The sequence below is a fragment of the Apus apus genome, chromosome 4 (genome assembly GCF_020740795.1).
Source record: "Apus apus isolate bApuApu2 chromosome 4, bApuApu2.pri.cur, whole genome shotgun sequence".
Classification (NCBI taxonomy): domain Eukaryota; kingdom Metazoa; phylum Chordata; class Aves; order Apodiformes; family Apodidae; genus Apus; species Apus apus.
The window spans coordinates 62,127,696-62,154,375 of record NC_067285.1 but is presented as its reverse complement, the minus strand read 5'-3'; the positions used below and the strand labels follow the sequence as shown (position 1 = coordinate 62,154,375).

Sequence of the window (26,680 nt, the reverse complement as noted above, 5' to 3'; positions counted from 1 at the left end):
TGTTACTGAAGCTAAATGCTGGTGACACACTCATTAATACTTTTAGTGCCAGCAAAGATACAGATAAACCAGTATTTTCAAGGTTAGTAGAACTCATGTAAATCATAAGAGGCTGGAAGAATTGATTTTTGTACAAATTCTTATAATAAGCCCTTTCCTGCCTAATTGTTAGGCATGTATTTCAGTGGAGCTGTGCTCCATAAATGAAAAGTGCATTGCTTTCCTTTTTCTGCCTCCCATATAATTAGCAAAATGTTACCTGAGCAAGGCCTTAAGGCCTATAATTGCTCTGAATTAGAGGCTGGTTATGGTGTTATTTTCTGCTCTTTTGTTGATATGTCTTCAGTACTGGATGAATTCTGAGGTTTTTTATTTCTGGCTTAGTGGATTTTTTTGCTGTGCTCTTCTCTACCTTTCTTCCTTTGCTGCTGCTTCACTTATTCCCCCACACTCCAGCTTTTTTTCCCAGAATAGTAATTTACATTTTTAGCCTTGGTATGTCTGTCTTGCTTGGGGCTGTTTTCATCAACTTCTTGAGATGTCTTGACTCCTTTTTTTAAATCAGTAGATACAGATTGGTCTGCCATATTTTGGGGAGAGTTAAGAAAATTTACTGTGACAGGTGCACCAAAATGTCAGTCCTTCTACAGTAATGATTTTGCACAGGCCTCTGAAACTACTACTGGGGAGGCTTGTTGAGTTCAGTAACTTTTCTACTGATCTGTGAAAGCAAAGGCTGATCCTTGCTCCATAAGGCAAGGTGGGCCAAACCTCCAACTGTGAGTGAATTAAGCCCATTAGCTTGTCAGAAGTTACGAATGATTTTTATAGCACCCAAGGCATTTTTCAATGGGTAAAGAAGGGCAGGGGAACTTTATCACTGATGTGGTTTAAATGCATTTTGAAGAATAACTTCACTCCTATTTGTTGATCTTTTAATGAAAGGGTATGAATTCACATACTCGACTTCCCTGAACAGTGTATTCTATTTCATGGAACAGAGGTTTAATGAAAAGTAGTTAAAACACAGGAATTAGTTTCTTTTCCTTTTTAATCTGTGATCCCTCCTCAGGTTATATAAATTCTACATATTTCACTTGAGTGTAAGTTTACTTGAAAATAGATTGTAAAAGAGCAGGGGTTCAATACACCCAAGTGAAATAACCAAAGTGTAGATCTTGTCTCAGTTTTCTCTCATTCCCTGCACCCTATACCCTAGAACTAATTTAACTGGAAAACTTAATTAATTTTACCAGAAAATGGGTGACTGTGCTGTCTCTCCCTGGCTGCAAACTCATCTTGGGCTCATTTTAAGAACTCCTTGCTAAGTTTGTGTAATTCTTTAGTCTTGTTTTCTGTGTCAAAACAGGGTTCTTGTACCAGCATGGTATAAATAAGTTACATTTTAAAATTCAGTAGCCTTCATTAAGTGATCTTTTTTTTTAATCTTTTCCCTTTGGGATTGCTATAATAATGTATGTCTTTTTTGTGTGTTTTTTCCCATTGCCTCCCTGTTTCACAGATTCACCACGTCATTTCTGGTGGTATCACCTCATCTGCTGGCTAATGAGTGCTGCTGGCATCATTTGTATCCTTGTTGCTCATGAACACTATACCATAGACGTCATCATTGCTTACTTTATCACCACGAGGCTTTTCTGGTGGTACCACTCAATGGCTAATGAAAAGGTGAGTGGCAAATACCTTCAGAATCAAAGCATAGCTTGCATTTGTTAATCCTGCACAAAGGTTAAAATTAGTTCTTAATTCTGAATTGAGGTTCCATATTGAATTTAAACAAATTGGGCACGGAGTTTCACTTTGCTGTTGTTTAAGTAAATACTTAATGGATTAGGCTGTTCTTCTTTGATCTGTGTCTGTTACCAAGTTATTTCAAATTTCATTTTAAAATTCCTGATATTTTGGCTTTAAAACAGTTTTCGAACTTCAAGGTTTTATTTCTGTAGTGGATTAATATAATAGCTATTGTTTGTCTAAGCTTATGAATAAACAGTTTAGTAATAAAACTTCTGACTAACCTATGTTACCTAGATCATACTAAAATTCTAGTGACAGTTCTTCTGTAAATGTCACTAAAAGGAAACTGTTCAGAAGGTGTCTGCTGCCACTGTTCCAAGAACACTTTCAAGTAGGAGCATAGCTCTTAAGTAATTTTAACCTAGTTTTCAACAACTAGTGACAACATTAATGGAAACATGACATGCCTGAAAGTACTTGCATTGAAAAAAGGCTGAAGTGCTTTGCCTAAACTTTGCATGGCAACAATGCTGAAGATGCTCAGTTTGTAGTATACATTTGGACTATGATGTATATGCTATGTCAATACTCTGGTTTTTCTAGGTTAAATGCACCTTGTCTTCGCAGAAATGCATGCAGATTTATTGCATTTTTGTAGTTGTCTTGACTAATTTAATTGATTATAATGCTTTAAACTGATTGTCTTTCTTTTTCTTCTTAACCTACTTGTGCCAATACAGACTCTAAAGGTCTCTTCGCAGACAAACTTTCTCTCTCGAGCATGGTGGTATCCAATATTTTATTTCTTTGAGAAGAATGTGCAAGGCTCTGTTCCTTGCAGCTTTTCCTGGCCGATATCTTGGCCTCCCAGCTGCTTCAAATCTTCATGCAAAAAGTATTCACGGGTTCAGAAGACAGGAGAAGACAATGAAAAATCAACCTGAAGAAAGGAAGGAAAGCATCTGCTCTGTTTCTTTACCAAAACATTAATGCTGTAACCAAAGTTCTTAAGTGGACTACACTGTAACAGAAAAAGTGGACCAAGCTTCTGTGCAATTGATTGGAAAGACAATTGTAGACACACTTACTGCAATTTCATGTTTTCCTATCATCAGGCTGTACAGACCTAATCTACTCTTCAGTGCACCACTGGGATAGTTTTTTTATTAAGAAAAGATGGAGCAGGACTTTGCTTTACTAATGAGATAGAGGTGCCAAAGACCACATTAACACTTCCGTTACTATCTCTCACTCATCCATGGAAGCACCCAAAAATCTTGTCTTCAGAGTTCTGGAGTGCTTAAGGGCAAAAACATGCTAAAATGTAAAGGCACAATATCGGCATATTGAGGTATATAAAAAACACAGTTGTGGGAAGTGGTTTGTTGCATTGTTCTTGTTAATGAGGGTAAGGCCTTTGCATGACTGGTACAGCTGGAAGTGAGGCTTGACCTCTTTGCACTGTGAGTATGAGTACATTATGACCCTAAAATACTACTTGCCACCATTATTTCCCATATATTCTACTATATACCATTTTTTACATTTTTATTAGTAATTTTATATTTAAAATTTGCTGCCTGAGGACTTGACAAATTAGGAATAGCTGCTAACATCAGAGCTCAAGGAGCATAAAATTTTATTTTTACAAAAAGACATGATTTCAAAGTCTAAATCTTTAATTGCAGTTTGGCTTTGTGTATATAGCTATACAGTGCCTCTTGGTGTATGTACATGCATATACACACAAGCACACACTGTGTGTAATTAAACATATATTGAACAAAACTGCTTACTGGAAAGAGTGATCATACAGTTCTTAATTCAGTCAAAAGTTGTACAGTTCTCACCTGCTTGAGGAATGCAAGGCCAGGTCCAAAATGGGGCTATATTTAAAATTTTTAAATTTTAGTAGCAATCTCTTGCTGCAATTACGTGGCAAGTTCTCTTGGGAGTCATAGTTCTGCATTGAATTTCTTTTTCACCTGCTGGCACATTTCCCTGACTTACTCAAAAAAAAAAGTGCCAAGGTGAATACCTATGACTAATAGCATTTCTTCAGTTATTACATTACCTAAACCATTTCATATTAAATGACACTGGTAGAACTCACATGCAGTTTGCTTTTGGTTTTTTCCCGGGGTTTCAGTCCAACTAAAATGGCTATTTAAGCAAGTTGGCTCAGTATGTTTGAAATTACCATGGCAAATGTAACAAAACCACAAATTAACACCTACCTGGTTCTTGTTGGTTTTTATCAGTTTGTATTGTTGGGAAAGAAAATTAGAAAATTAGCATACTATGTTTAACCAGTTATGTTCTGTATTTTTGCAGTTAATTTTATTTTCAAATGTTCAGTAAAACCTGATAGCAAAGATAAAACTGCATTTCTTGGAGTGATAGTAATGTAAAGCAAATGCTGCTTATTTTAAGAATGTCTTGAACTGAGTGACGTGTGAACACAGTTTAAATAATGACAACTTGTTTTTTAAAAGTGCAGTTAAAGTTATAAAATGCAATACAGTTTTCAAATATTTTTTCCAGTAAAGGGGATCCATTGCTATGAGTTGTACATGAAGGATATTAATGTGCATTTCAAATATTTTTGTGCATTATCAAAATAATACAATAAACAATGTTCCTTACAATGCATCCTTGGTAAAACTTAGCTAAAGAAGAAATTCTGCTGATGTTTGGTTTTGTTATTTAAAATAAGCTGCGTAGAATCTTTTAATATGCCCCTGGAAGCTGTGCGTGTATGTGCATACCTATGTTTTCCTTTGCTTGCTTCTGGCAGACTTTGAGCAGCTAAAAAGCCAGTATCAAAACATCTATATAAAAGTCCTTTTTCTGTATCATCAATGAATCTGTTCAGTGGCAGTCTGTAAATCTCCAAAGGTGCTTGTTAGATCAATACTACTTCATAGAGCATAATTTATATTTTTTTAAGCTGAATTCTAAGTTTAGTTATATCTTAAACACAGTCACATTAAGCCACTCATAGTAATACTAACTCTTAGAAATTGTGAATTAATTTCATTGGTGGTAACCATACCTTGAGTCATGTTATGAAAAGTGCTTCAGTAAGGAGCTTAAACAGTGGTTTTCATCTGGTGGCTGAATAGTCGTTTGATAGTCTAGATATCTAATTGCATCACCACCACCATGTCTCAGTGGGATTTCTGTAATATATCTGCAAAGTAGAATTTCTTCATGCAGGATGAGGTGGGTTGTTTGTTGGTTTGTTTTGGTTTTTTTTAACACTTATTCATGTTTCTGGAAGAAAATAGTATGAAAGCAGTGAAACAGAATGAAGTAGAGATTGTGCTTTTGTCGGAGCTTTCATTCTGCTGCTGATTTTGATACAAACTTCTATTGTAATGCAAAAGGAAAGTTTAAATGTCAGCCCTACCTGATTCCTGTTCTAGCTTGGCCCTCCCTTAAGTGCTTAAAATTTTCTTCGTTGTATCAAAGTCTTCAAAATGGTGTGTGTGTTTAATTAGCAAAAAAACCCACTTCTCTACTATCTCAGTCTTAAATTGCTTCTGCAGACTTGGATGGTATAGATGTATTTGAAGACTCTTTAGGCCTGTATGTAACGTGAGGAAATGGGGTAAGTAATGGTATTTGCTAATACTTACTGCTGTAGTAGTTTATCCAATACAAACCACAGCTGGTACATAACAATTATTAATTTTTAAGAACCAAGTAATCACTATATAAATGCTATGAAGCTGCAAACATGGTTTCATCCTAAGATGAAAAAGGATTGCAGTTGGTAAAAAGAACAGGAGAAATTTAGACTTCACTTAATGTAGTGATCACTCTATTGTAGGCTCATTTGGGCTGTATGTGCCCAGTGTTTTGCAGTATGCTACTGTAATTATTTTTTCCTGGAGTTACAATAATCATTCTTACAGATGTCACGTGAGCTGTACCTGTACTGTGGCTATAAATAAAATGCTCCTCTGTACTGAACAGCATTTACATGTTGAACTTCCCAGACACTTTAAAAAAAAAGCACACTTGTATGCCTGGCATATCAGTATGACTTAAATGCTGTTGGGTGCCTTGCATTTATGAAACAAGCTTTCTTAAATGCCTAACCTAAACTTTAAACCTAGATTTAAAAGGTTAACTTGAGCATTTAAAGAAATATGCTGCTACATGGTCATGCTACAGATGCTTTATTCTAATGCCAGAAGTTATTAACATATACTTGAAACCATTGTAAAATGACATTTTTATTATATGGGCTTAGCACTCCCATGTGGACGTAGATGGTAGTAAATGTTAATCGTTCTTCACTGCTGTTTTCTTAGAAAGCTAGCTGCCGGTGGGGTTAATAGCAAGAAGGGCTGTGCTAAACTTTGCTGTGATCTGCAGTGCTGCATTTGCTTCCCTCCTTAAAAAAAAAAAAAAAAGGGGTAGGGGGACACAGCAGGAGAGAAGGAAAAAAAAAAAACAAATCAAGACTATATTTTTGTTAAGATACACTATCTTTGTGTAATGGAGAAATAAAGCTTAGAGACAGAACTGGAAGGTATTTTAAGAGATGAGAGAGAGCATTTTCTTAATTAGATTATTGAAAATCCACTTATCTGTATCTTGGATGAATTCCAACTCTGGCTTTCTCCCATCAGTAGAATCTGGCTTGGCAATTTAGCTTAAGTTGTTTGGTGCTAACCCAATTGCTTTCTCTCATTTCAGTAGATATGAAGTATAATTTACAGTTGTAGAGACTAGATCATTAACTTCAGTGCAAGGTGAAATCTCTCCATTTACTTTAAATGAACTTTCCCCACAGTTTTGTGGGTTTTTTTGGATTTTGGTGGGTGCTTTTTATTGTTTGTGTTTTGTGGTTTGGTTTTTTGTTTGTTTTGATTGGGAGTTTTTTGTTTTGTTTTGTTTTTTTGGTTCATTATTGCTTGGTTTTGGTGGCTTTTTGGGGGTTTTTTGTTGGTTTTTGTTTGTTTGTTTGTTTTTTTTAACAAAAAACCCCAAACTTAAAGAAAATGTTAAAGATTCCCAGGGTGATTTTGAAAACATGTCCAATCTATCAGGTGTACTGGAACCATTTTTTCTTACTAGGAGACTTAATGGCTGTAAAGCTTCATTGTCAATTTTATATTTTTACGATACATATGTTTTATACTTACTAAGGCAGGCACACAAAATTAGAGTGATACTGTAAGATTGAACACTTCTGAATACCAGGCATTGTACAATTAATGTCTTAAATTCAGTTACTGAAAAAGGGGTCTTAAAAATAAAAATTTCTGCTGAACACTATTCAAATAAGTGTTGCTTCTTAAGTGCACATGTGAAAACATCAGTGTGCCACCAAAACAACTTTGCTTACAAATTAGCCTTCAGATGCTACTTCATGATGCTTCCTAGTATCTAAAAAAAAAAATAAAATGGTGCAGAGAAACTGAGAATGAAGAAATGAAGACAGGCTTTTGCTCTAATATTTACCAAAAAAATTAAGGAAGTGGAAACATTCAAGTATATGGTCCTAATATATTGCTACAACTCCACCTAAATTCTAAGTAATAGAGAATTAAAGTGTTTAGTGTAATAGTGCTGAAAAAAAGCCTGCAAGGAACTGAGCAGTATTAAGTACTTCATTCCACAGTACAGCTCTGTGTCTTGTGCTATGGACTGTACTGGTTCTCATCTATAACTTACAACATGAAAATAAAACTGAACTCAGTGTGAGATGCTTGGAAATTTTTAAATATTAAAATATTATTAGTAAATGTTCCTAAGCTGTTCCTCCAAGCTGTCACTAGTAGTTTCTAAAACAAGAAGAAAGTGCTGCAATGCTTAAAACATACAGAGCTTTTTCTAGTTGGCACAAGTTTGCATTGATTTAATTGTTTGATTAAATCTTAACCTAGAAAGCAGCACATAAGAATTTCAGGCTCGGTACAGGAAACTTAAATATTGTAGGAAAAAGTTCTAATTCTGAACTAATCTTTTATTTCAGTAGATAATCTTTCCTAGCAGAACACTTGGAATGCCTGCCTGATGCTTTAAGATGGAGTAACAATATTGTGCAGTCTCCAGCGTGTATCTGAAATACTGGTGTTGAGGAGACCTCTCCACATGAAAATTAATGCTCAGGAAGATTGGACTTGTTTTCAGGGACAATATTTCTATTCCTAAGGTTTTGGACTTCAGCAAATACTATGATTAGTTTGTTTTCTATGGCAGTTTGCTGTGGGATAACCTTCAACTTAAAGATGCAACCCAGGAAGGAGGAGAGGGTAAACCAGCTCTTGCTGGAAGAAGTAGTTTGCGACCTTTTGAGTTCAGATTATATTTGCTGCATGCTACAGGGCTACGGGCAGTCTTATCCATTCTATAGTGGAAAAAAGATGCTCTCAACACTAAATATAATGGTATAATACTCTTCTTAAAGTGGTACTGTGTTGGTTGGTCCAGTTCTTCCCCTAGATGAGGAGTGTTTTTGTCCTTTGCTTGCTGTATGGTTTTAGTTCTGGTATGTGTCTATGGAAATATGCAGATCCATTGTGTTCAGTGCCTAAGGTGTTTTTAGAGTCTCGTGCGTTTCTTCTATCAAAAATACTCTTCATAATTTCAGCTCTGCTTTTGTATTTGCCTTCTGCACAGTAAAGTCCTCAGTATTTGTGAAATTGCAAAGACTTATTACAGAAAGATCATCTTTGTGCCAACTGAGATTAACTTTCACAGAATAACTGTGCTGGAATGTGTTTGAAGGTGACTTGGCTTACTTTTTTTTTTTTAACTAAAAGTGGCCAGAAACTACTCTGTCATAAAGGCATCTTGAGCAGTTGGGGACCCAGGGACCATGCAGGCACGTGTGTGCCACTTCTCTGCAGCACACACAACACTGGATGCTGTACAAAGTGTCTTCTCTGGGAAGGTGAACTAGGTTGTATTTCCATAGGAGCCTGTGAGCCATCTTTGCTTGTCCTTTTGAGCTCCTTTCAGACTGAGGGCACGGTAGCAAAGGTGGCAATAGCTAAAGAGTGTACTTACAAGCCAGAAAACTATGAAAAGGGCTGAAAAGGCAGACCACCATAAAAGCAGTTGGAGAACTGTGTAATTCAATGGAGTATATAAGCTGGTGTTAGTTCAGGAATGTGAGTTGCATTTAAATTATTACTGTTGTTACTATTTGTTCGTTTGTTTTTAATTGAAGATGGCCAGAGGTCTGAGAATATCAAGAGGAAATATATCTCCCTGCTTACTTTTACTGGTGAAGTGTTTGTGTATGGACCTTAAATAATATTGCTACCCCCCAACCTTTTTTCCCATTTTCAGTAACTTGTCAGTCCTTTGTTATTTCTGTGAAAGCTGGGTTTGCATTCCATTTTTTCTATAGCTTGTTGCCACTCAAAATGCTGCTTACAGTTTAGCCTAGGCTGCTTTGGGCTCTTGTATTTCTCTGCTTCTATTAACTGCCTTTTCTAAATGGCTCAGAATAGTAGGCTTTACATTTGAGAAGGCTCCAGAATTACCATTAAAGCCAAACAGCATTCTTGTTAGACACATCTTTTCACAATTTTGAAACTTCGGGTTTTTTTCAAATGCCAAACGTTACATGCTAGGGCATACTTTTTATCTCAGGAACCAATTCTTGCTCTGTATGTGTTTAGTACATTCATTTCTGTTTCTTTTCCTGATTTAGGAGAGCATGTGTGAGATGTGAAAAAGATAAATTCTGGGTGTTTTGTGCAGTCAGGGTCGGTCACACCAAAGAATCTGAAAGTAAAAGGGGAAATAATGTGCTTCTCGTGCTTTCCAAGTGACTTTAAGAGGAACTCTAAGAACTTCTGTAAAAACAGCAGAGGATGTCACTTCAAACTGCAACATGGTTTCATCATATTTGGCTGACAGCTTTTCTTGCCTAATTTCTCCTATGTTAAATCCATAGTTTTGTTCATCAGTTTGGGCTATGAATCAAACCTGGGGAAAACTAGGCAAGAAAAGACACTGGCTGCTGAGGAACCCCCAGATAATAATACAGGAATGCTGTAATGCTTGTATGACAAGGACCTAATATATATAATTTTTTTGTAGCTTTAGGGTCCAGTTCTCCAAATGCTGCACAGTACAATGCTACAATAACAAATTATACTTTTAGAGACCTTTTGTACTGCAGTTTCTACTCATGTTTGCAAGCTGAGCTGCATTTTAACATAAATTGTTCATAATTAGTAAGAGTTGTCTTTTATGTTGCACAACTTTGAGGATGACATTTTGTAGCATATCAGCTAGTTTGGTTAAGTGGATGACAACTCCTGGTTTGCTGTATACTAGAGTTGTGACTTGCAAGACATTGCAATCTATGTTGACTGTGTAAAAAAACTCAAACAAAACCCTATTGCACTAGTTGTACTTCAAAAAAAGCAATAATGTGAGCATCTTGTAGCTGTTATCTCCAGAGGGGCTGTCATGGTCACTTGCACTGTTGACCATGAATTTGGTAAAAACCTCTTAAAGAGATTTTTCCCATGTGGTTTACTCAGCATATCAATTTGAAACTCTCTATGGTCAGCCTTTGTACGAACAAATGTAAAACTTTGTTGGACTATTTTCATGACCACTCCTATTTTTAAAAATCTAAAACCTATGTCCGTTTATGGTGCTAATCATCTCTTATGAAGAGCTGGTATTCTCTTCTTACCCATGAACATTAAGGAAAGCTGTTGTGACACCTTTTCAATAAAGCAAAATTTATCTACATTTTAAGCCCGCTCCAAATGCTTTTTATATAAATATGACCCTTTTCTATTTCTGTCTTATATAAAAACTGCAAATGTTTATAGTAAGTATTTTTAGTGCAGGAAAACATTAGAAGTGTTTATGGGTTTAGGCTAGACATCCAACATTAAATCTCCATACATGCTTAGGACAGCTCATCTTCTGAAACTTCTAAGGCATAGGCTGATAGTTTAAAAAATAAAATCTCTGGCTTCATCATCATTGATGAAGCCCTGCAGACAGAGAGAGAGGATGTGATATGGACAAAACTATTAGGAGAATACTGATGATGCAGTGTAGATCCATCTTTTGCTGCAACTTCTGAAAAACAAACTTGTGAAGGAACATGACTGTGTAAACATATCTAAAGAACAGAAGTGAAACTTGACATTATTGTTCAGGCTATTCATGGTAGGACATTATAAAAACATGTGAAAGAGCCTTAAACTAGGATTGTTTAGATTCTGGAACAGCCAAGTAATATTACTTGTTTTAAAGCTTCACAAGCAACCTTCTTTTAAGATTAAAATCTATCTTGTGACTTCTGTTGCAGAAGATACTGTGCCTTTTCCCCCACTTCCTCTTTGGTTATGATTTTATGTTGTGTCTAATGAAAGACAACACACTTCCAGTTCTTATCAAGAGGTATCTTGGGGCAGCAGTACCCACATTTTCTCTTCACAGGGGATACAAGGCCTTGAGATTTTGTTAATTGTTGTTAAAGGCCCCCTGCTTCTCAGTTTGCAGTTGTAAAAGTGTCCGGCTGTTACTAATTTGGAATCCTACTCTGAAATAAGTGTGATGCTCTTAACTGACAGGGACATAGGAACAAGGGGCAGTGGGTACCACATCTGGTTTGGTGGCTGAGCAGGGTGGCTGTGCTCTGGTACAGTCTGGAACACTGCCCCTGCTCTAATGTGGTCACACTTCGAGGTTTTGGTCACTAAACTTTTATCTTTCATATAGTGGAATAAGTTCTCTTGAATCACTTGCACCTGGAGTACTTCAAGAAATAAGCGGGCTTCTTGAAGATGTATTTTATAGAGCTTCTGTGTCTGCAAAGGATATTCCAGATTTAGAGTAACTTCATTTAAAGGAGAAGCAAACCCATCATCTAGGATAAAAGCAAGGCTAGCTAAGTTCGTGGAGTGAAGATGGATAGTCGAGTAACAATAGTTTGAACTGTCTTGCTACATTGTTCAGCACTTGCTTTAACAGCAGGGCACTTGTAGGAGGCAAAGATAAAGTAATCCAAAACAGCTCTAAGCTACACTGAAATACAACTTCCCTGTTTTTTATTTACTAGATGCTTCAGACAAAACTGTTTCTTTTTTAGTTTATAAAAAAAGTGCAATATTAACAGAAAGATGGAATTAAATAGCTGCATGTTCAAGTGCTCTGCAAATATGAAACCTATGCAAGCACATGACAGGCACTTGATTTTCAGCATTAGAATCTGCTCTCTGACAGGAAAGTGTTTCAGTGCACTAGCCTGGTTCAGAACTTCAAATATTTTCAATATTATTTTGACAAGGAGAGTGGTTTTTATTGTGAATGAAGTGCCTGTGGAAATAAAAATCCAAAAGTTGCCTGCAAGCTTAAATAAAACACATAAAACCACAGCCCATACTTCAAGAGAGTGGGTGCTAGCTCAACTGTATAGAATAACTGGTCAACAGTCATAGGTGTTGATAGGATTCCAAGGCTAGAATGAAATTTTAAAGAGAAATAACACATTACTTTTGAGAGTTTACTGTGTTAATTAATGTTTCTGCTTGGGCCTTATCTCTGTAAGTTGTTTAAAGAAAAAATAGTTAATTTGAAATTTTGGGGGTTTTTTAAACACTCATTTTAGTCAGTCTTTAGTGGTTGGTTTGTTGGTTGCTTTTTACACGGAGATTTTACCTTCTAAAAGTAGAGTCACCAAATGCTTTGCTTACTCAATTTAGAGGAAAACAGTTTGGGGAATGGATTTCCCTTAAGTGCAGGCTTTAATGGAGGTGGTTTTTATTACAGTGATACTAGGACAGAGGAGGAAGAATTTCCAAGGAAAGAATTATAGTGATAAAATTTGTATATGTACTTATTTTGTGTATGCAGATTACTACTAAAGGACTTGGTTATATTTTACTGTTAATTTTATGATTTTAAAAAGTCTATTTTAATGGAAAAACTGACTTCAGAGTTGCAACAACTTGTTATTTTAAAGTAGAATCATCCATTTAATGATACTTCAGAGCAAACTTTACATTTGCTCAGTAAATTCACTTAAAGATATGTAAGTATCTTCATTTTTATAAAAATGAATGTGAAATTTAATCTCTGGGCAACCTAGAATTGGCCGTATGCCACTGAAAACAATCTTTCAACTGCATATGGAGGCAAGGAGTGCTGCCCCCATATGCAGTTGCTTCTCAACCAGACCAAGAAGGAAGTGAGGCTAATTCTTCTATAAAGAAAACAGGCAAAACGGGTAATGTTTCAGCTGTGCTGAATAGCTTAGCTCCTTATTTTCCTACTGCAGAACTTGACTTTCCTTGTGGCTCAGAGTTAAAATCTTTGGATCAGATAAGACACTTGTGTTTTTCTGTATTTTTCTAATATATGCTTTTTATTAGTATACATTGTAATTAACCACAGTTTCTGCCAAATATGGACAAAAAAAAGCTGCATTCTCTTCTACCAGTTTAAACCTGTGACCTTAGTTTTTCTACTTTGTTTTTCCATGGCTAGTAAAATAATAACTTGCTGTTTATATTAAATTAAAAAGAGATTGCCTTAATTGCTTGGTGGAAAACTAACCTTGACCACTTGAAGCTTTATGTAAGACTAAAATTCCTGTAACTTCTGTATAATTGCAATAAAACCTTTTAAATATAGTCTAGCCACTATTTTAAGTGCCCCTTGTCATTATGTTTAATGAATGTTCAACTGTTTTAAAACAAAGAAACAAAAGCATAGTATGCACCACTTGTTCTTTGTGGCTTGGGTTTTCTGGGGGTCCCTTTAAAGGTGGTGTCCTTGTGTTTTGCCCACAGTGCTCTTCTGTTTCAGTGAGGGGGTATCAAGAATGCTTACTAAAATCACTGATGCTGCAGGAAGTGGTTTGGAAGACCATGCTGTAGCATTTTCCAACATCTAATGACCCTTTATAGGGTTTAAATTTTAGCTTGATCAGGTGGGGAAAGTGCACTAAGGTGTGTTCACAGGGTTGGGGAAGTTAGAAAACCAGTTGGGTTTGGTTTTTGTTTGTTTGTTTTATGGGGGAGGATAAGAACTAAAACCATCTTTTCCTCTAAAGTTCAGGTCCAGCTCTGAAAAGCCTCAGGGCTGCCCGCGTCTGCCGGGGGCTGCTTGGCCTCCGGGCTGAGGGACACTGTTCCAGGTTAGTCCTTCGTTAGGAAAACAAAATCCGGGCTGTTACCTCGAAGTGCCAGCTGTTGTACTGGGGAAGGAAGAGCCGTACTCTGTTATTTCCTTTCCTTCTAAGCCCAAATGAAATTAGATTTTGACATACGGAGCGTTTGAAAGTAAGTCCTAGGAGTCTGTGAGGAACAGTAGCTTTTTTTTTTTTTTTTTTTTTTCTTAGCTAGGCGGACCTTACCGAGACCTTCTCGCCCTGCCCTGCTCGGCAGCGCACTCGGCTGCTGCCCGGGGCACCCCGCCCGCAGCCCCGCTCGGCCCGGCCCCGGGGCGGCCCTGCCCGCCCCCCCGCCCGCGGGGCTGCGATGGGCTCTGCCCGCCGCCGGGCCTCGCCTCCCGGCCGCGCCATCTTAAGCCGCTGCGCGGGGGCGGGGAGCGGGGCCGCGTAACGGGCCGGCGGCGGGGATGGCGGCGGCGGGCACGGCCGCCTGGACGTGGCTGCTGCGGGCCCCGAGCGCCACCGAGCTGCTGCTGGCGCTGCTGGGCTGGCTGGGCTGCTGCTGGCTGCTGCGGCGGGCGCGGGCGCCGCCGGGGCTGCCGCCGGGCCCGGCGCCCTGGCCGCTGGTGGGCAACTTCGCCTTCGCCCTGCTGCCGCCGCCGCTGCTGAGGCGGTGGGCAGCGGACGTGTGGGGCGCGGGGCAGGGCTCCCCCGCCGCCTCCCCGCACGTCTTCCTCACCGGCCTCACCAAGCTGTACGGCAGCGTCTTCCGGCTCTTCGTGGGCAGCCGCCCCTTGATCGTCCTCAACACCTTCGGGGCGGTGCGGGAGGCCCTGGTGCAGAAGGCGGAGGTGTTCAGCGACCGGCCCACCGTCCCCATCGTCCTCATGATCACCCACAAGAAGGGTAAGGCTCCCGGGGGTGGGGGCCGGGCCTGGGGGCTCAGCTCGTAGCCCCCCGGGGCCGGCAGGCGGCCGGGGACGCGGGCAGGAGGCAGGAGGCGGGTGCGGTACCGCACGGCGGGAGCTGTTCGTGGCTGCCGTGCCGAGTTTACCCATCGTGGTTGCGAACTACGGGCTGAACCGCTTCCCTGCTTCTTGCCCGTCCCTGCCGCTGCCGGGGGCGCGCAGCGGGAAGGCCGCCCTGCCCCGAGGCGGACGTGCAGCATCCCTGCCGGCTCCGCGGGGCTGCGCGGTGCGCGGCGGGGACCGCGGGGTGACCGCGCTGCCTGGTGCCCTCTCCTCCGTCCGGCGAACGAACGGCGGCTGTGCGGAGATGAAAGGAGCGGCTCGTCTGTCACCGGGGGAGAGGGGGGGCTGTCTGATTTTAGCTTTTCTTCGGGAGGAGACATTTTGAGTACTGTGGCAGCAGTGAAATGATGCGCTTCCCCCCTTCTTGCCACGGTAAGGGTGGCTGAGAGCAGGCTTCTGTGCCAGGTCCTGTAGCTGCGCTGCCTGCCCGGGGGCTGCTGTTGCTGGGCTCTCTGCAGCTGTGTTACTCGGCCTGTCGAAACTTGGAGCATTTGGGATTTGGCGTTTTAATAGGTCAAAGGAGAGTTCAGTAGCTTTTGCAAAAAAAAAAAAAGGGGGGGGGGGGGTGGCTTGGGGAGTTTAGAGACACAATGGCAATATCACAGTCAGAACGTCTCAGCGTTTTAAATTTGGCATTGAATTTGCAGAAAAGATGTTGCTTGTATAAAGTAAATTTATATTTCCAGAAGAAAGACAGGTGTGGTTTCACCTTACTGGAACAGTAAAAGCAGAACTAGCTTGTGTTTTGATGACTTGAGACTTTCTCAGGTTAGCCATGGAGTACGTTAGAAATAGCAGATCGTGTATTTTGTTACGCTGCCGTATCTGTGGTGTGGTCTGTGAATTCAATTAAATAAATGTTTGTAAGTGAGCAGTATTTATATTTGAAGCTGAGGGATTGAATTTATCTTGTGTTTCATAATGATAAAATCCTGCAGAACATATGCCTAGAGGCATCAAAACTGTTGAGATGCAAATCAAGTAGGTTTTTGCCAAGTGCCTCTGAACCTGTCTTTGGCTTTCCAGTTTGTTTGCAACACGCATAGCCTGTATTTTGATTATAGTTGAAGAAAAACCTTGCTTGTGTAGAAATAGGTACACATGCAAACAGTATTGAGAAGCCTGTATAACAGGAGAATAGAAAGGGGAACATAAAAGTGCAAATAGAAGGAGAAAAGAAATGCAAACTGGTTTGTGTCTTACTATCTTCTGCCTCGCTGAAGGAGTTCTTGTCTCAGGACATTGAGGAGAAAAGGCTATAGCTGACCCATGTCCCTAAGAGAACAATTCCTACAAAATTGTTCTCACTTGTAATAAAGCATCCACAGTACCATTTCTCCACCTCGTAGTGTCTTGCAAAAACTGCTAAAACTATTGATGCAGCTGTCATATTCATTTTGCTGGTTCAGGAAAACAGGGACAGGATTTCCCAAAGCTGTTACGAAGCACCTCGTGTTGCTCTTCAGCTTCTAGCGCATGCTTGGGATAGATCTGCTATGTATTTTTTCCCTCTCTTCTGGCTCTTGGGTTGCAGGCCTAACTATTTTCTTCTTCAAAATAAAGTATTTTGGTTTCAGATTACCCCTTTCTCTTCCAGGTGTTATTTTTGCACCTTATGGCCCTGTCTGGAAGCAACAGAGGAAATTCTCTCTTGCAACACTGCGTCATTTTGGGGTAGGAAGACACAGCTTAGAGCCAAAAATCATTGAGGAGCTGAAATTTATAAAGGAGGAAATGCTGAAACATGGAAAGGATGCATTTAATCCCTTTCCAATAATTCGCAATGCAGTATCCAATGTTATCTGTTCCATGGCCTTTGGGAAGCGTTTTAACTATGAAGATGTTGAGTTCAAGACGATGCTGAAGAACATGGCCCGGGCACTAGAGCTGAGTGTGAACAGCTCTATGATGCTGGTCAATATCTGCCCTTGGCTCTACTACCTTCCCTTTGGGCCTTTCTGGGAACTTAGGAAGACGGAATTAGATATTACTGCTTTTCTAAAGAAAATAATTGCACAGCACAGGGATACGCTGGATACAGCAAATCCCAGGGACTTCATTGATATGTACTTCATCCATGCGGAAGAAGAAAAGAACAAGGAGAGCAGTTTTAATGAAGACTACCTGTTTTTTATCATTGGTGACCTCTTCATTGCAGGCACAGACACTACTTCCAACACGTTACTGTGGTGCCTGCTCTACATGTCTCTCTACCCAGAAGTACAAGGTAAGACTATTTTTATTCTAGGTGTTTTATTCCAGCTGTAAAGTTCTAGATTGAATGTTCAGAAGCAGAAGCAAACAGCAACAGTAGAGAAGTAATTTGGAGTGCAAATGGCACGTGCATACATGTAATTTGAAAGGCTGATATGTAATCAGACATCTTCTATCCTGCTCTGTTATGATGGTCTCTAGTGCTCTAAGTTAGTGCTGTGTATTAACTAAGTGGTCCTTTAGTCTATGCATTTCTTCTGTTTTGGGACAACTTTATATTTCTCAAGCAACTTCTGGGAACCTTAGCATGTTTCAAAAGCTCTGGCAATTGTTGCATTCCAGGCTTATAGAAGTGATATATGTGACAGATCTGCTTTTATGCCTCCCTGAAAACAGAGGTTCTTGAGCCTAGCAGGAGGGGCTGGGCAGTTGAAGCCCTAGCCACTGTAGAGGAACATCAAATTAGAGACAACTTAAGCAAATTGGACTTACACAAGTCTGTGGCAGCTGGTCAGTGTCATTGCAAGGCCTCTCCCCATCCATCTTGAATGGGCATGGCAGGTAGGTAGGTTGCTGAGTATGGGGAGGGGTGAAAGATGTGGAGCTCATGGCCCCAGAGGAGAGACAGAAGGAACGTGGCTTATTCAGTTGTTGGGAAAGGTGACTGAGGGGAGACCTTAAGCTGTCTGCAGCTACCTGATTGGAAAATGCCAAGAAGATCTCCTCTGAGGTATGCTGTGGAGGGAAGAGGGGGCAGGAGAGAGAGTCCATAACATGAAAATTCACATCAGATACTGGGGAAAAAAATAATTCCTTATGAAGATAGCAAGCAGTGCAACAGCTTGCCCCAAGACTAAACAGAATCTCCAACTTTGGAAGTATTCAAAACTCAGTGGGATATGACCCTGAATAGTGATACAGAGTTAGATCTAACTTGGATGATAACTTTGCTTTGAGTAAAGATTTAGATCAGCTGACCTCCAGTGATTCCTTGCAACCCAGATTATTTGGTGGTGCTATGATCTAGTTATTGTTTGTGACCAAGTTCTGGAAAGTTACTTGTAGATTTTTGGGGATATAGAAGTGACCAGTGGTGTTGGAGAGGTTACAGTATAAAAATAGCACTTGCTAGAGTTAAATTCCAGATCTTCTTAGGATAGATTTCCATCGCCAAAGACTTAAATTAATCTTGGTTAAATATTTTTCTATACTGAGTCTTGTCACAGCACATGTGGTTGCAAAGCCAGTGTTTTCTGTAGTACTATTTAGCAAATTGAGAATTTGGTAGAATTTAAGAAAAATAAAGCAATTGAATTCTTAATTTATTAGCAACTTCTCCTAAAGTACTATATAGCAACTGATTTCCACTAGAAAGATTTTCAGGTACATGCAGACTGGAAACTTTGGCAGAATGGACAGATTCTATTAGATAATTCTACCTCAATTTATAGTAGTGAAACATTTCCCCAGCAGACTGCTGCTTTGCCCATACCTCTTGCTGATCTGAAGTGGAGAAGGGTAAACCTCAATTTTTCTAACAATATAATCCTGGAATATTTTTATCAAGTATTTGAGATTTTGAGTTTTTCATATGCTTTGCAAATAAGCAAATAGATACTTGTTTACATTCCTGTCTGGAATAATCTCTTTAAGTAGGTCAAGATCATAGTTTATTGCACAAAGTCAACCAAATTCTTGAGCAAAGATTGCAAAATAGGGCATCAGTATATGGGGGAGAGAGTCCACTGGGAACGAATGAAAAAAAAGTTATTGCATAGGCTTATTCTATTTTTAATGGCTATGTATTATCACTGCTTGACTTGATATGCAGTTACATTAATTAGATGTGTTCTAAATTACAGGAATGAGATCTAGAGGATTTTTGGTTGGTTGGTTGTTTTTTTTAACCCCTTTCCCTACTGCCTGGTACTGTATATGTATGTGCTAATCAGTTCTCACTCTTCTCTGATCTCTCACAGGTTTATTGCCTCTGTCTGATTTCCCTTTTCCTTATGCTGTGGCTGTTGTCAAATAATAAAAATAAGTAGTCCAGAGTATTTCACTTAGTTATGTAATGTACTTCTCTTACTTGTAGTGACCCCTTGCTTATTTATTCTGATTGCTTGGGAATCATGTATGGGTCTTTTTTCTTTTTTTTTATTTTCTTCTTTTTATCTGGTAATATATTTCTCTTATCCTGTAAATAAAATACCAGAATTGTGTAGCTTTTAGCAGTAGCAAATGTTGCAGACACTTTCTGGAAAGGCAAATACAGGGCCATCAGAGAAAAAAATCAGAAATAATGTATTTGTCCTGGGAAGTCAGTTTTGCTTTTAAAATGGAAAGAGAGAAGGGCGGGTGGGTGTGTATATATTTGTGTGCGTGTACGTGTAGGGAGGCAGTGGGGAGTATTTGGTTTGGTCTGTTCCCTGACTTCGTTTTGGTTCCCGACTTCTGAAGAACTGTGAAGTTTTATATACATGAAGTGTAGTGGAGCAGTTCGTCTAACATGCTGTTAGCAGAGATCTCTGCAAGTTGCCATTTTTGCAGATGCTCATGTGAGCAGTTGTTTGGCTGCTTTCTGTATAGTTCTGCATATCTTTACAAACTCGAAAATGTTACTCAGGATAATAAGTACTGTGTCCAGTTCTGGAGCCCCCAACATAGAGTAGGACATGGAGCTCCTGGATAGAGTCCGGAGGAGGGGCAGGAAGATGATCAAAGGGCTGGAACCCCTCTCCAGGCTGAGAGAGTTGGGGTTGTTCAGCCTGGAGAAGAGAAGGCTCTGGGGAGACCTCATAGTGGCCTTCCAGTACCTACAGGAAAGCTGAGGAGGGGCTTTTTGCAAGGGTTTGTAGTGAGAGGAGGAGAGGTAACTGATTAAAACTGGAGGAGGGGAGATTTAGGTTGGACATTTGGAAGAACGTTCAAGGCCAGGTTGGATGGGGCTCTAAGCAACGTAGTCTAGTGGGAGGTGTCCCTGCCCATGCGGGAGGTTGGAACTAGAGGATCTTTACAGTCCCTTCTTACCCATTCTGTGATTCTGTGGTAAAATGCTGGTGTGGCATTTGGCATCAGACAGTCTCCCTGTTTTTCTTTTTATTTATTTATTTATTAAAAAACATTTAAAACTTTATTGTGACTGTATGCACCTGAATACAGGGCTATCATGTGTCACTAAAAAAAAGTAATGAAGCCCCGCAAAGCAGGTACTCGAGAGCCACACCATTAGCAAACCTCTTGCAGTTGCAGTAATTTTTACTGTGTTCCTCAGCTGAGAACTTGTTTTCCTGGCAAACCCAATAGGTGGCAGCAACTGCTCGTTGAACACAGCTGGTACGGTATTTCTGAATGCTGCTCTGAAAACTGAGAAACTTCTTTGCACTGAGCTTTTATTTAATCTTGAATCAGTGCTAAGGAGAGAAAAGTGTAAAAACTCACGGTATCAGCAGCCTGGGTTTTGAATCTCGGGGAAAAAAAGTGTGTCAAGCACAAAATATTCAGGATATCAAGGGCAAAAAATGAAAACTGACTTGTTTGTTTTGTTTTGTTTTAATTAAAGGTTAAATTTGTGGTACCCTCTTTCAAGGTTGTCATTTGCTGTGTAGGCAGATTCCAAGTTACCTGAAAGAAAAGTGTCATCCTATACATGGGTGAAGGAAGTCTTGCATCTTGGAAGCATCTATGAAGAGAATCACTTGTATGCTGAGCCTTTAGTGAAATTAAAGGGGCAAACAAATATTTTGACACTTTGTGCCTCATATGAATGATAGGGGAGATAAGCTTGTTGACTTCTGTTTTTCCTCTGCAGAAGGGCTGAATGGGGGAAGGAGCATGTGCTGCTGCCTTTTGGGGGAACTAGGAAATAGCTAAGTTTAGGTTCTGTGAGTATAAAGCAGGAAACAGAGTTAAGTGGCTTAAATATTTGCAGTAACAGCATCAGAAATCCTGCTCCAGAGAAAAGCTTTCCTCCCTCTTCACTACCTTTCCCAGTTCTGAGAACTGGATCTCCTCAGGGCCAAAAGCCAGCTCAGCCACACAGTGTACAGTCATTTTTTTTATTGTGTTGTTTTTTTGGTTTTTTTTTTGGTTTTTTTTGATTGTTTTGGGGTTGGTTTGTTTGTTTTTTAAATGCAGATTGATGTTTTCATCATTCAAATTACTGTAGAGTTAAAATCTTAAACTAAGGTTATGGATACATTTGGAACTAGAACAGAACTTCTCCTGTACTTTTCCAATACGGATGTGCTAACAATATCTGTCATCTCAGTAGCTTTACTCTTGACAGTTGTCAAGATTGTTCTTAGTTGTTTTGTTCTTAACGGAGTCTGTTCTTAAGGCTTATGTTTGGAGTAATTATTTTAGCTGAGGATCACAGGTCTTGCAGTCATTTTTGACAAATTCAAACAATGGAGCACAGGAAAATTGAATTGAGATGATGTCATCTTGCATATTGTGCATATTTAATTTATTTTTTTCTGTACTCCCTTTGAATAGAGAAGGTTCATGCAGAAATTGAAGCAGTTCTAGGATGTGACAAAATACCCTCCCTTTCCCACAAGGCTCAAATGCCTTTCACAGAGGCAACCATTCTGGAAGTGCAGAGGATGACTGCGGTTGTTCCCCTGTCTATTCCTCGAATGGCCTCAGAAACTGCTGGTAAGTGTAGAGACTTGTTAATACAGCATTTCTTTTGTGGGTGAAGAACTGATGGGATATCTAGTGACAATTTACAAAGGCCTTGTTTACGTATTAGACATGTAACCCAAGTACGTAAAATGCCGTTTATAGAGAATAGACGGGCTCAAGATGCTCCTCTATTTAAGTAGCATGTCTGACCTAACATCCAGAAGTTTGCTAGCTTCGAGCAGTTTCTTTTCTAAGCTTGTGTTGACTGGTGTGCTTTGTGATAGTTGGCAGCTAAGACTCTGTACCTGAAGTGGGCATCTGATTTTGGACATCTTACACAGAGGTCTGAAACTATCAATCTGGAGCAATTGGTTTGCTAAAGCTTGAAAGGCTTATGCCATTGAGCTCCACACCTACAGAAAACAACTAAAAATATCCTTTCCCAAGTCATCTTGTTGGCAGTATGTTTTCATAAACATAGCTGAACAGTGGCCAAACTGAGAGCGTGGTAGCAATACTTGACTTTTAAACCCAGCAATGCATTGATCTGTTTTTCTGAAATGTTTTTGGCTTGCAGGACAGTGAGGTGCAACAAGCTGAAATGAGAACAGTCACTTCAAACCCCTTTTGTGATAACAGTTCAAAATCTTCCCTCTTCCTCTGTGACAGCACAGGAACAGAAGGAAAGTGGGTCGCAGCACTCCCATGCAGCAGAGTGCATTTTGAATGGTTGCTGCTTCCTTTTCCCAGCAGGGAGCTCTTGGTGTAACTTGATGTCTTTCCAGCTGCTTTCAGCTGCTCAGTTCTGACCTAGGCAGGCTACCTTTGCCTGAAGCTCCTGCTTCATTTGCAGCCCACAGCTTGGGATCCATATAAGTTTTGTGATATCATCTAGTCATCTTTTTAACAACTATGAGACTCCCATGTGTACTTCTAGCAACTTGTCTGATCTTCTGTCTCTGTATTTTTGTTTAAAGTACTGCAGGGATATACTATTCCTAAGGGCAGTGTGATCGTTCCCAACTTGTGGTCAGTACACAGAGATCCTAACCTTTGGGAAAAACCAGATGAATTTCAACCATCAAGATTCCTGGATGAAAATGGCCAGCTAATTAAGAAAGAGGCATTCATTCCTTTTGGAATGGGTAAGATACTCGCACACAGTGAAGAGCTGGCTGGGGGGAAAGTGGTATTTCAAGTGTAGGACCTTGGAGGCGTAAGATGTGAAAGTTGCTTGTATGACCAACTACAGAACTTTATATTACAGTTGGTGGCTTGAAAAATGGGTTGGGTTTGGTTCCTGAAGTCTGCAGTTGCTAGGGAGAAACTAGAAATTATTAATACTATGCTGTGTGTGTAAATGCTGTTAAGAAGCAGGACAGGTGGCCAAGGCTTAGGCTGAAATACAGGAGACCAAAGCTTCAGAATTCAGAGATAAGTAGTAGCTTGAGCCTTTCTGTGTTTGGACTATGCAAGCATGGGAGTTGTATGTGTGTTAACAAATGCATCAACAGTATAAAAACAGTAATACATCTCTTTTAACTGTTCTTTAGGTAAACGTGTGTGCATGGGAGAGCAGTTGGCAAAAATGGAGCTGTTCTTAATTTTTGCAAGTCTAATGCAAAGTTTTACCTTTTTGTATCCTGAAAATGATGCAAAACCATCTATGGAGGGAAGGTTTGGTCTGACTTTAGCTCCATGTCCGTTCAATATAATAGCTTTGAAGAAATAATAGAACATCTACAAAGATTAAACGAAGAAATACTGCACTTTAAAAATCCAGCTTTATTTTGTTTCTAGCTTACTTTGTTACATTCTTTCCAGAAAACCACCAACTCCAGAGGCTTTCATAGTCAGTGAGAAAGACCGATTGACACTTCTGGAAAAAGAAAATTTGTTGGCTTTTTTTGTCAGCTGTTGCATTCCACAAATGAACTGACAGCATAGTTTGTGATGTGATGCTAACATTTTCTGGGGTTAGCCCCTCTGTCTATAAGCTACTAATGTCAGTTTGTCAAATATTAATTATGGGAGAATGGTCCAAAACATCTGATAATGCTTTAGCAAATAGTAATTGTTATTTTGGTAAAAGCAGTATGTAAACATTTATTTTACCAAATGAGCAAAGGACATCATCTAATAGCAAAAGAATTAATGAATGAGAGGGTGTTGGGTTTTTTTTCTGTGTAAAGAAACATTATAACTGAGCTTAAATAATGATAGATGCTTTTTGGAGACTACTAAATCACGCTTATTTTAACCTTGGAGGACTCTTTCTTGAAAGTAACTCATTAGGTGTAGATGGGATTCCTGGATTATCAAGGCTCACTATAAACAAGCAGGTGCCAATCCTAAAAAACCCAGGCTTGGAGGCAAAGTGAATCCTTGAACATACAGTGTTCTTAACATGAAAGGGGCGGGCAGCATCTGGATGCAGATGCTTTATCTCAGAATATAAATGAGAGCAGAGTTCTCTAACGAGAAACAGAAGTCTGTTCTCTCTGGTGCCAAGCAGGTACTCAAGACAACATCTGTACTGCCACTTCATATTCACTGTTTTCCCCACGCCAGCAGTGGCTGCAGTCTGGATGAGACCAACAGCCTACTCATCAGGGAAAACTCTCCATGCTTAATCCTGAGGCTGGGGCTTGCACTCAGGTTTAGCATTTACAGGGACTGTGGACAGTACTGCCACTACCTTTTTGGCTTTGGGAACTGGAGTCTTACTTCAAACACAGCATCAATACAGCACTACAGATGTCTTACATGTTTAGGCATGGAACATGAGGAATCTAACAAACTTGAGGTTTGTGTATAAAGGCTTTCTCTTTGCTATCTTCCATGTGGAGTAAAAAGATCTGTAGTTCATACCGTATTAGTGGTATCATACCTTACTCTTTTCAAATGCAAAATTTCAGTGCTGTTTCCCACTATCAAACCAGTCGCCAGGGAAGCCTTGGGTGTTTCAGAAGGGGACACTCCATCTTGCCTTTTATTTCAAAGATCCCTCACACATCAAAAGTGATCTTTTGGAATTCTGACATGTAAAATTAACTTTTAAATTATTGTTCTTAATCATCTTTAAATCTCTTTATACACCCTTTGATCTAGCAGATTTTCATATCAGATTAAATAAGTACATATGTACTTGTGTAAGGATTTTTTTGTTTCCCTTATTGGAGATATAGAAAATGTCCTCCTAATGTCAAGTTTACAAGATGGAAATGTGAACTTGACTGTGGAGTGGAGTTGGGTATTCCAGAACAGAAACTAAACCTAAATTGTAAAATAAGAGTTAACTCTTCAACTTCAAATTAACTTCTGTTTTTATCACTTTTTAACTTGAGGTTTTAAAAGGCAGGTAGTGCCTAGCAAAGACTGTAAGACAGTTATTTTGGATTTAAATTAATATTTTCTGTTAGCTGTTCTGAATAATAGATTGGCTTAATTTCTGGATTATATATTTAGTTGGTCAGGTACCCCACTGCTGATGTGAAAACTTCCAGTTCTTACATAGGCTATCTTAAGACTTTCTAGGTTGTCCATGCTCATGTTCAGTCTTGTCTTTGTGTAACATTTTTGAAAACCCCATAGCACAATAAAGTTGAGTTTGGTACCAAGGCTAGTAAACCTGAACTAAAAGCTGACAGTATTGGAGTAATAGATAATTTATTTCTTTAACTGTATACTTTCCAGTGAATAAATGGATTCTGTACACTTGGGATTTTGTCTGGAAGTTCATAAAACTATATTTGCTTGATTGCAAAGCTAAAATTAAGTGCTGGTAATATTTATCTTTCTGTTGAGATGCCTATTAAAGCAACATAATGATATTGGTGTGCAATTGATAATTTATGTTAAATACCTGTCCTTCTAATCAATGAGGACACGTTTGAAAAGCACTTTAGTAGTATTCTTTTTTTGACAGATTCCAAAGAAGACACAATTCTCATAATTCCATAGTATGTGGAATTGTACATATTTGTGCTCATTTTGCCTGTTGGGACTAGTTTAAAATGTCACCTTTGAAAAATCCTTCTACAAATAGTACCTTAAGATGCAGTTTTTGATGATACCTGTAATCAGAGGCCGCGTGGTGTGACAAGCTAAAAGTACTGATGTGGAGGTGCAGTTGTGTCAATGTCTGCCGGGATGCAGGATGCTGTTGGAAATTACAATAAAGACCTGCCTTTCATGCCTTCCAGATGCACTGAAATTTTCTCAGGATGCTGTGAAAACAGCTAAACAATAGCACAAAAGCAATGAAATGTTTGTGGGTTTAAAAATGTGTTGCCATTTTTGGTAAACTGTAAGTAAAGTGTTACCAGATTTGGTTTGTATTTGTGAATGTATCCTTCCCCTACCTTTTTGTAGCAGAGAAAGCATTTCAAATAATGCCTTATTGAAAAGTGTGTGTTTATAGAAGTGATGGCTCTTTCTGAATGTTGGAAATGTCTTTATTTCTAAAAATGACTTCAGAGTTTGCTTCCGTGTAATTTTATTTTTAATAAAGTAATTCCTAAATAAGTTTTTGGCAGCTTTGCATAGTTATTTTAATGAGTTCCACTTGTTCACTAAGCTTGTGGTGTCTGGCATTTTACAAAGAAAGCTTTTGAATGAGAAGATGTTATAAAATGTTTTGGGTGAAGAGATAAGGAGGTGGGGTAATAAAATTATACTGGGAATATACAATGCCAGGCATGTTCTTATCAAATGATAGAATGCTATGTCTGTTCATTCTCTCAGTGCAGTTTTAAAAAGTTGCTTGGAATAAAAGGAGAGGGAAAAGTTAGAGACAAGGAAGATAAAATGGAGAGTGAGTTCCCACCAGGAGATGAATAGTCTAAGGAAAGAGGTAGGAAACAAAACTGTGGGCAGAGTTGGTATAGTTTTGTTGGACTCCTGGCATGAGGGGGGGTCAGAGAGCAGA

The 26,680-nt window shown here is 39.3% G+C and overlaps 2 protein-coding genes across 6 annotated transcripts in view; both read left to right on the top strand.

The window, feature by feature from the left end:
* Window positions 1-13,406, top strand: part of SGMS2 (sphingomyelin synthase 2) — a 37,907-nt gene extending 24,501 nt beyond the window's left edge. For all 5 annotated transcript variants that reach the window (XM_051616878.1, XM_051616882.1, XM_051616877.1 and 2 more), the window contains 2 exons: window positions 1,523-1,689; window positions 2,499-13,406. In XM_051616878.1, the coding sequence (XP_051472838.1) occupies window positions 1,523-1,689; window positions 2,499-2,702 (371 nt within the window). In that variant the 3' untranslated portion in view covers window positions 2,703-13,406. The remainder of the gene's footprint in view (window positions 1-1,522; window positions 1,690-2,498) is intronic.
* An 894-nt stretch (window positions 13,407-14,300) lies between these two features.
* Window positions 14,301-26,277, top strand: LOC127383645 (cytochrome P450 2U1). The gene is made up of 5 exons (XM_051616871.1): window positions 14,301-14,782; window positions 16,505-17,134; window positions 21,619-21,780; window positions 22,728-22,895; window positions 23,304-26,277. The coding sequence occupies exons 1-5, from the start codon at window positions 14,344-14,346 to the stop codon at window positions 23,480-23,482; spliced, it is 1,578 nt and encodes a 525-aa protein (XP_051472831.1). The 5' UTR covers window positions 14,301-14,343; the 3' UTR covers window positions 23,483-26,277.
* The last annotated feature ends 403 nt before the right edge of the window (window positions 26,278-26,680 follow it).

Coding starts and splice junctions, on each gene's coding strand:
- LOC127383645 (XM_051616871.1), top strand. CDS start 14,344: ATGGCGGCGGCGGGCACGGCCGCCTGGACGTGGCTGCTGCGGGCCCCG. Junction 14,783..16,504: donor CATGATCACCCACAAGAAGG/GTAAGGCTCCCG, acceptor TTTCTCTTCCAG/GTGTTATTTTTGCACCTTAT. Junction 22,896..23,303: donor ATTCATTCCTTTTGGAATGG/GTAAGATACTCG, acceptor ACTGTTCTTTAG/GTAAACGTGTGTGCATGGGA.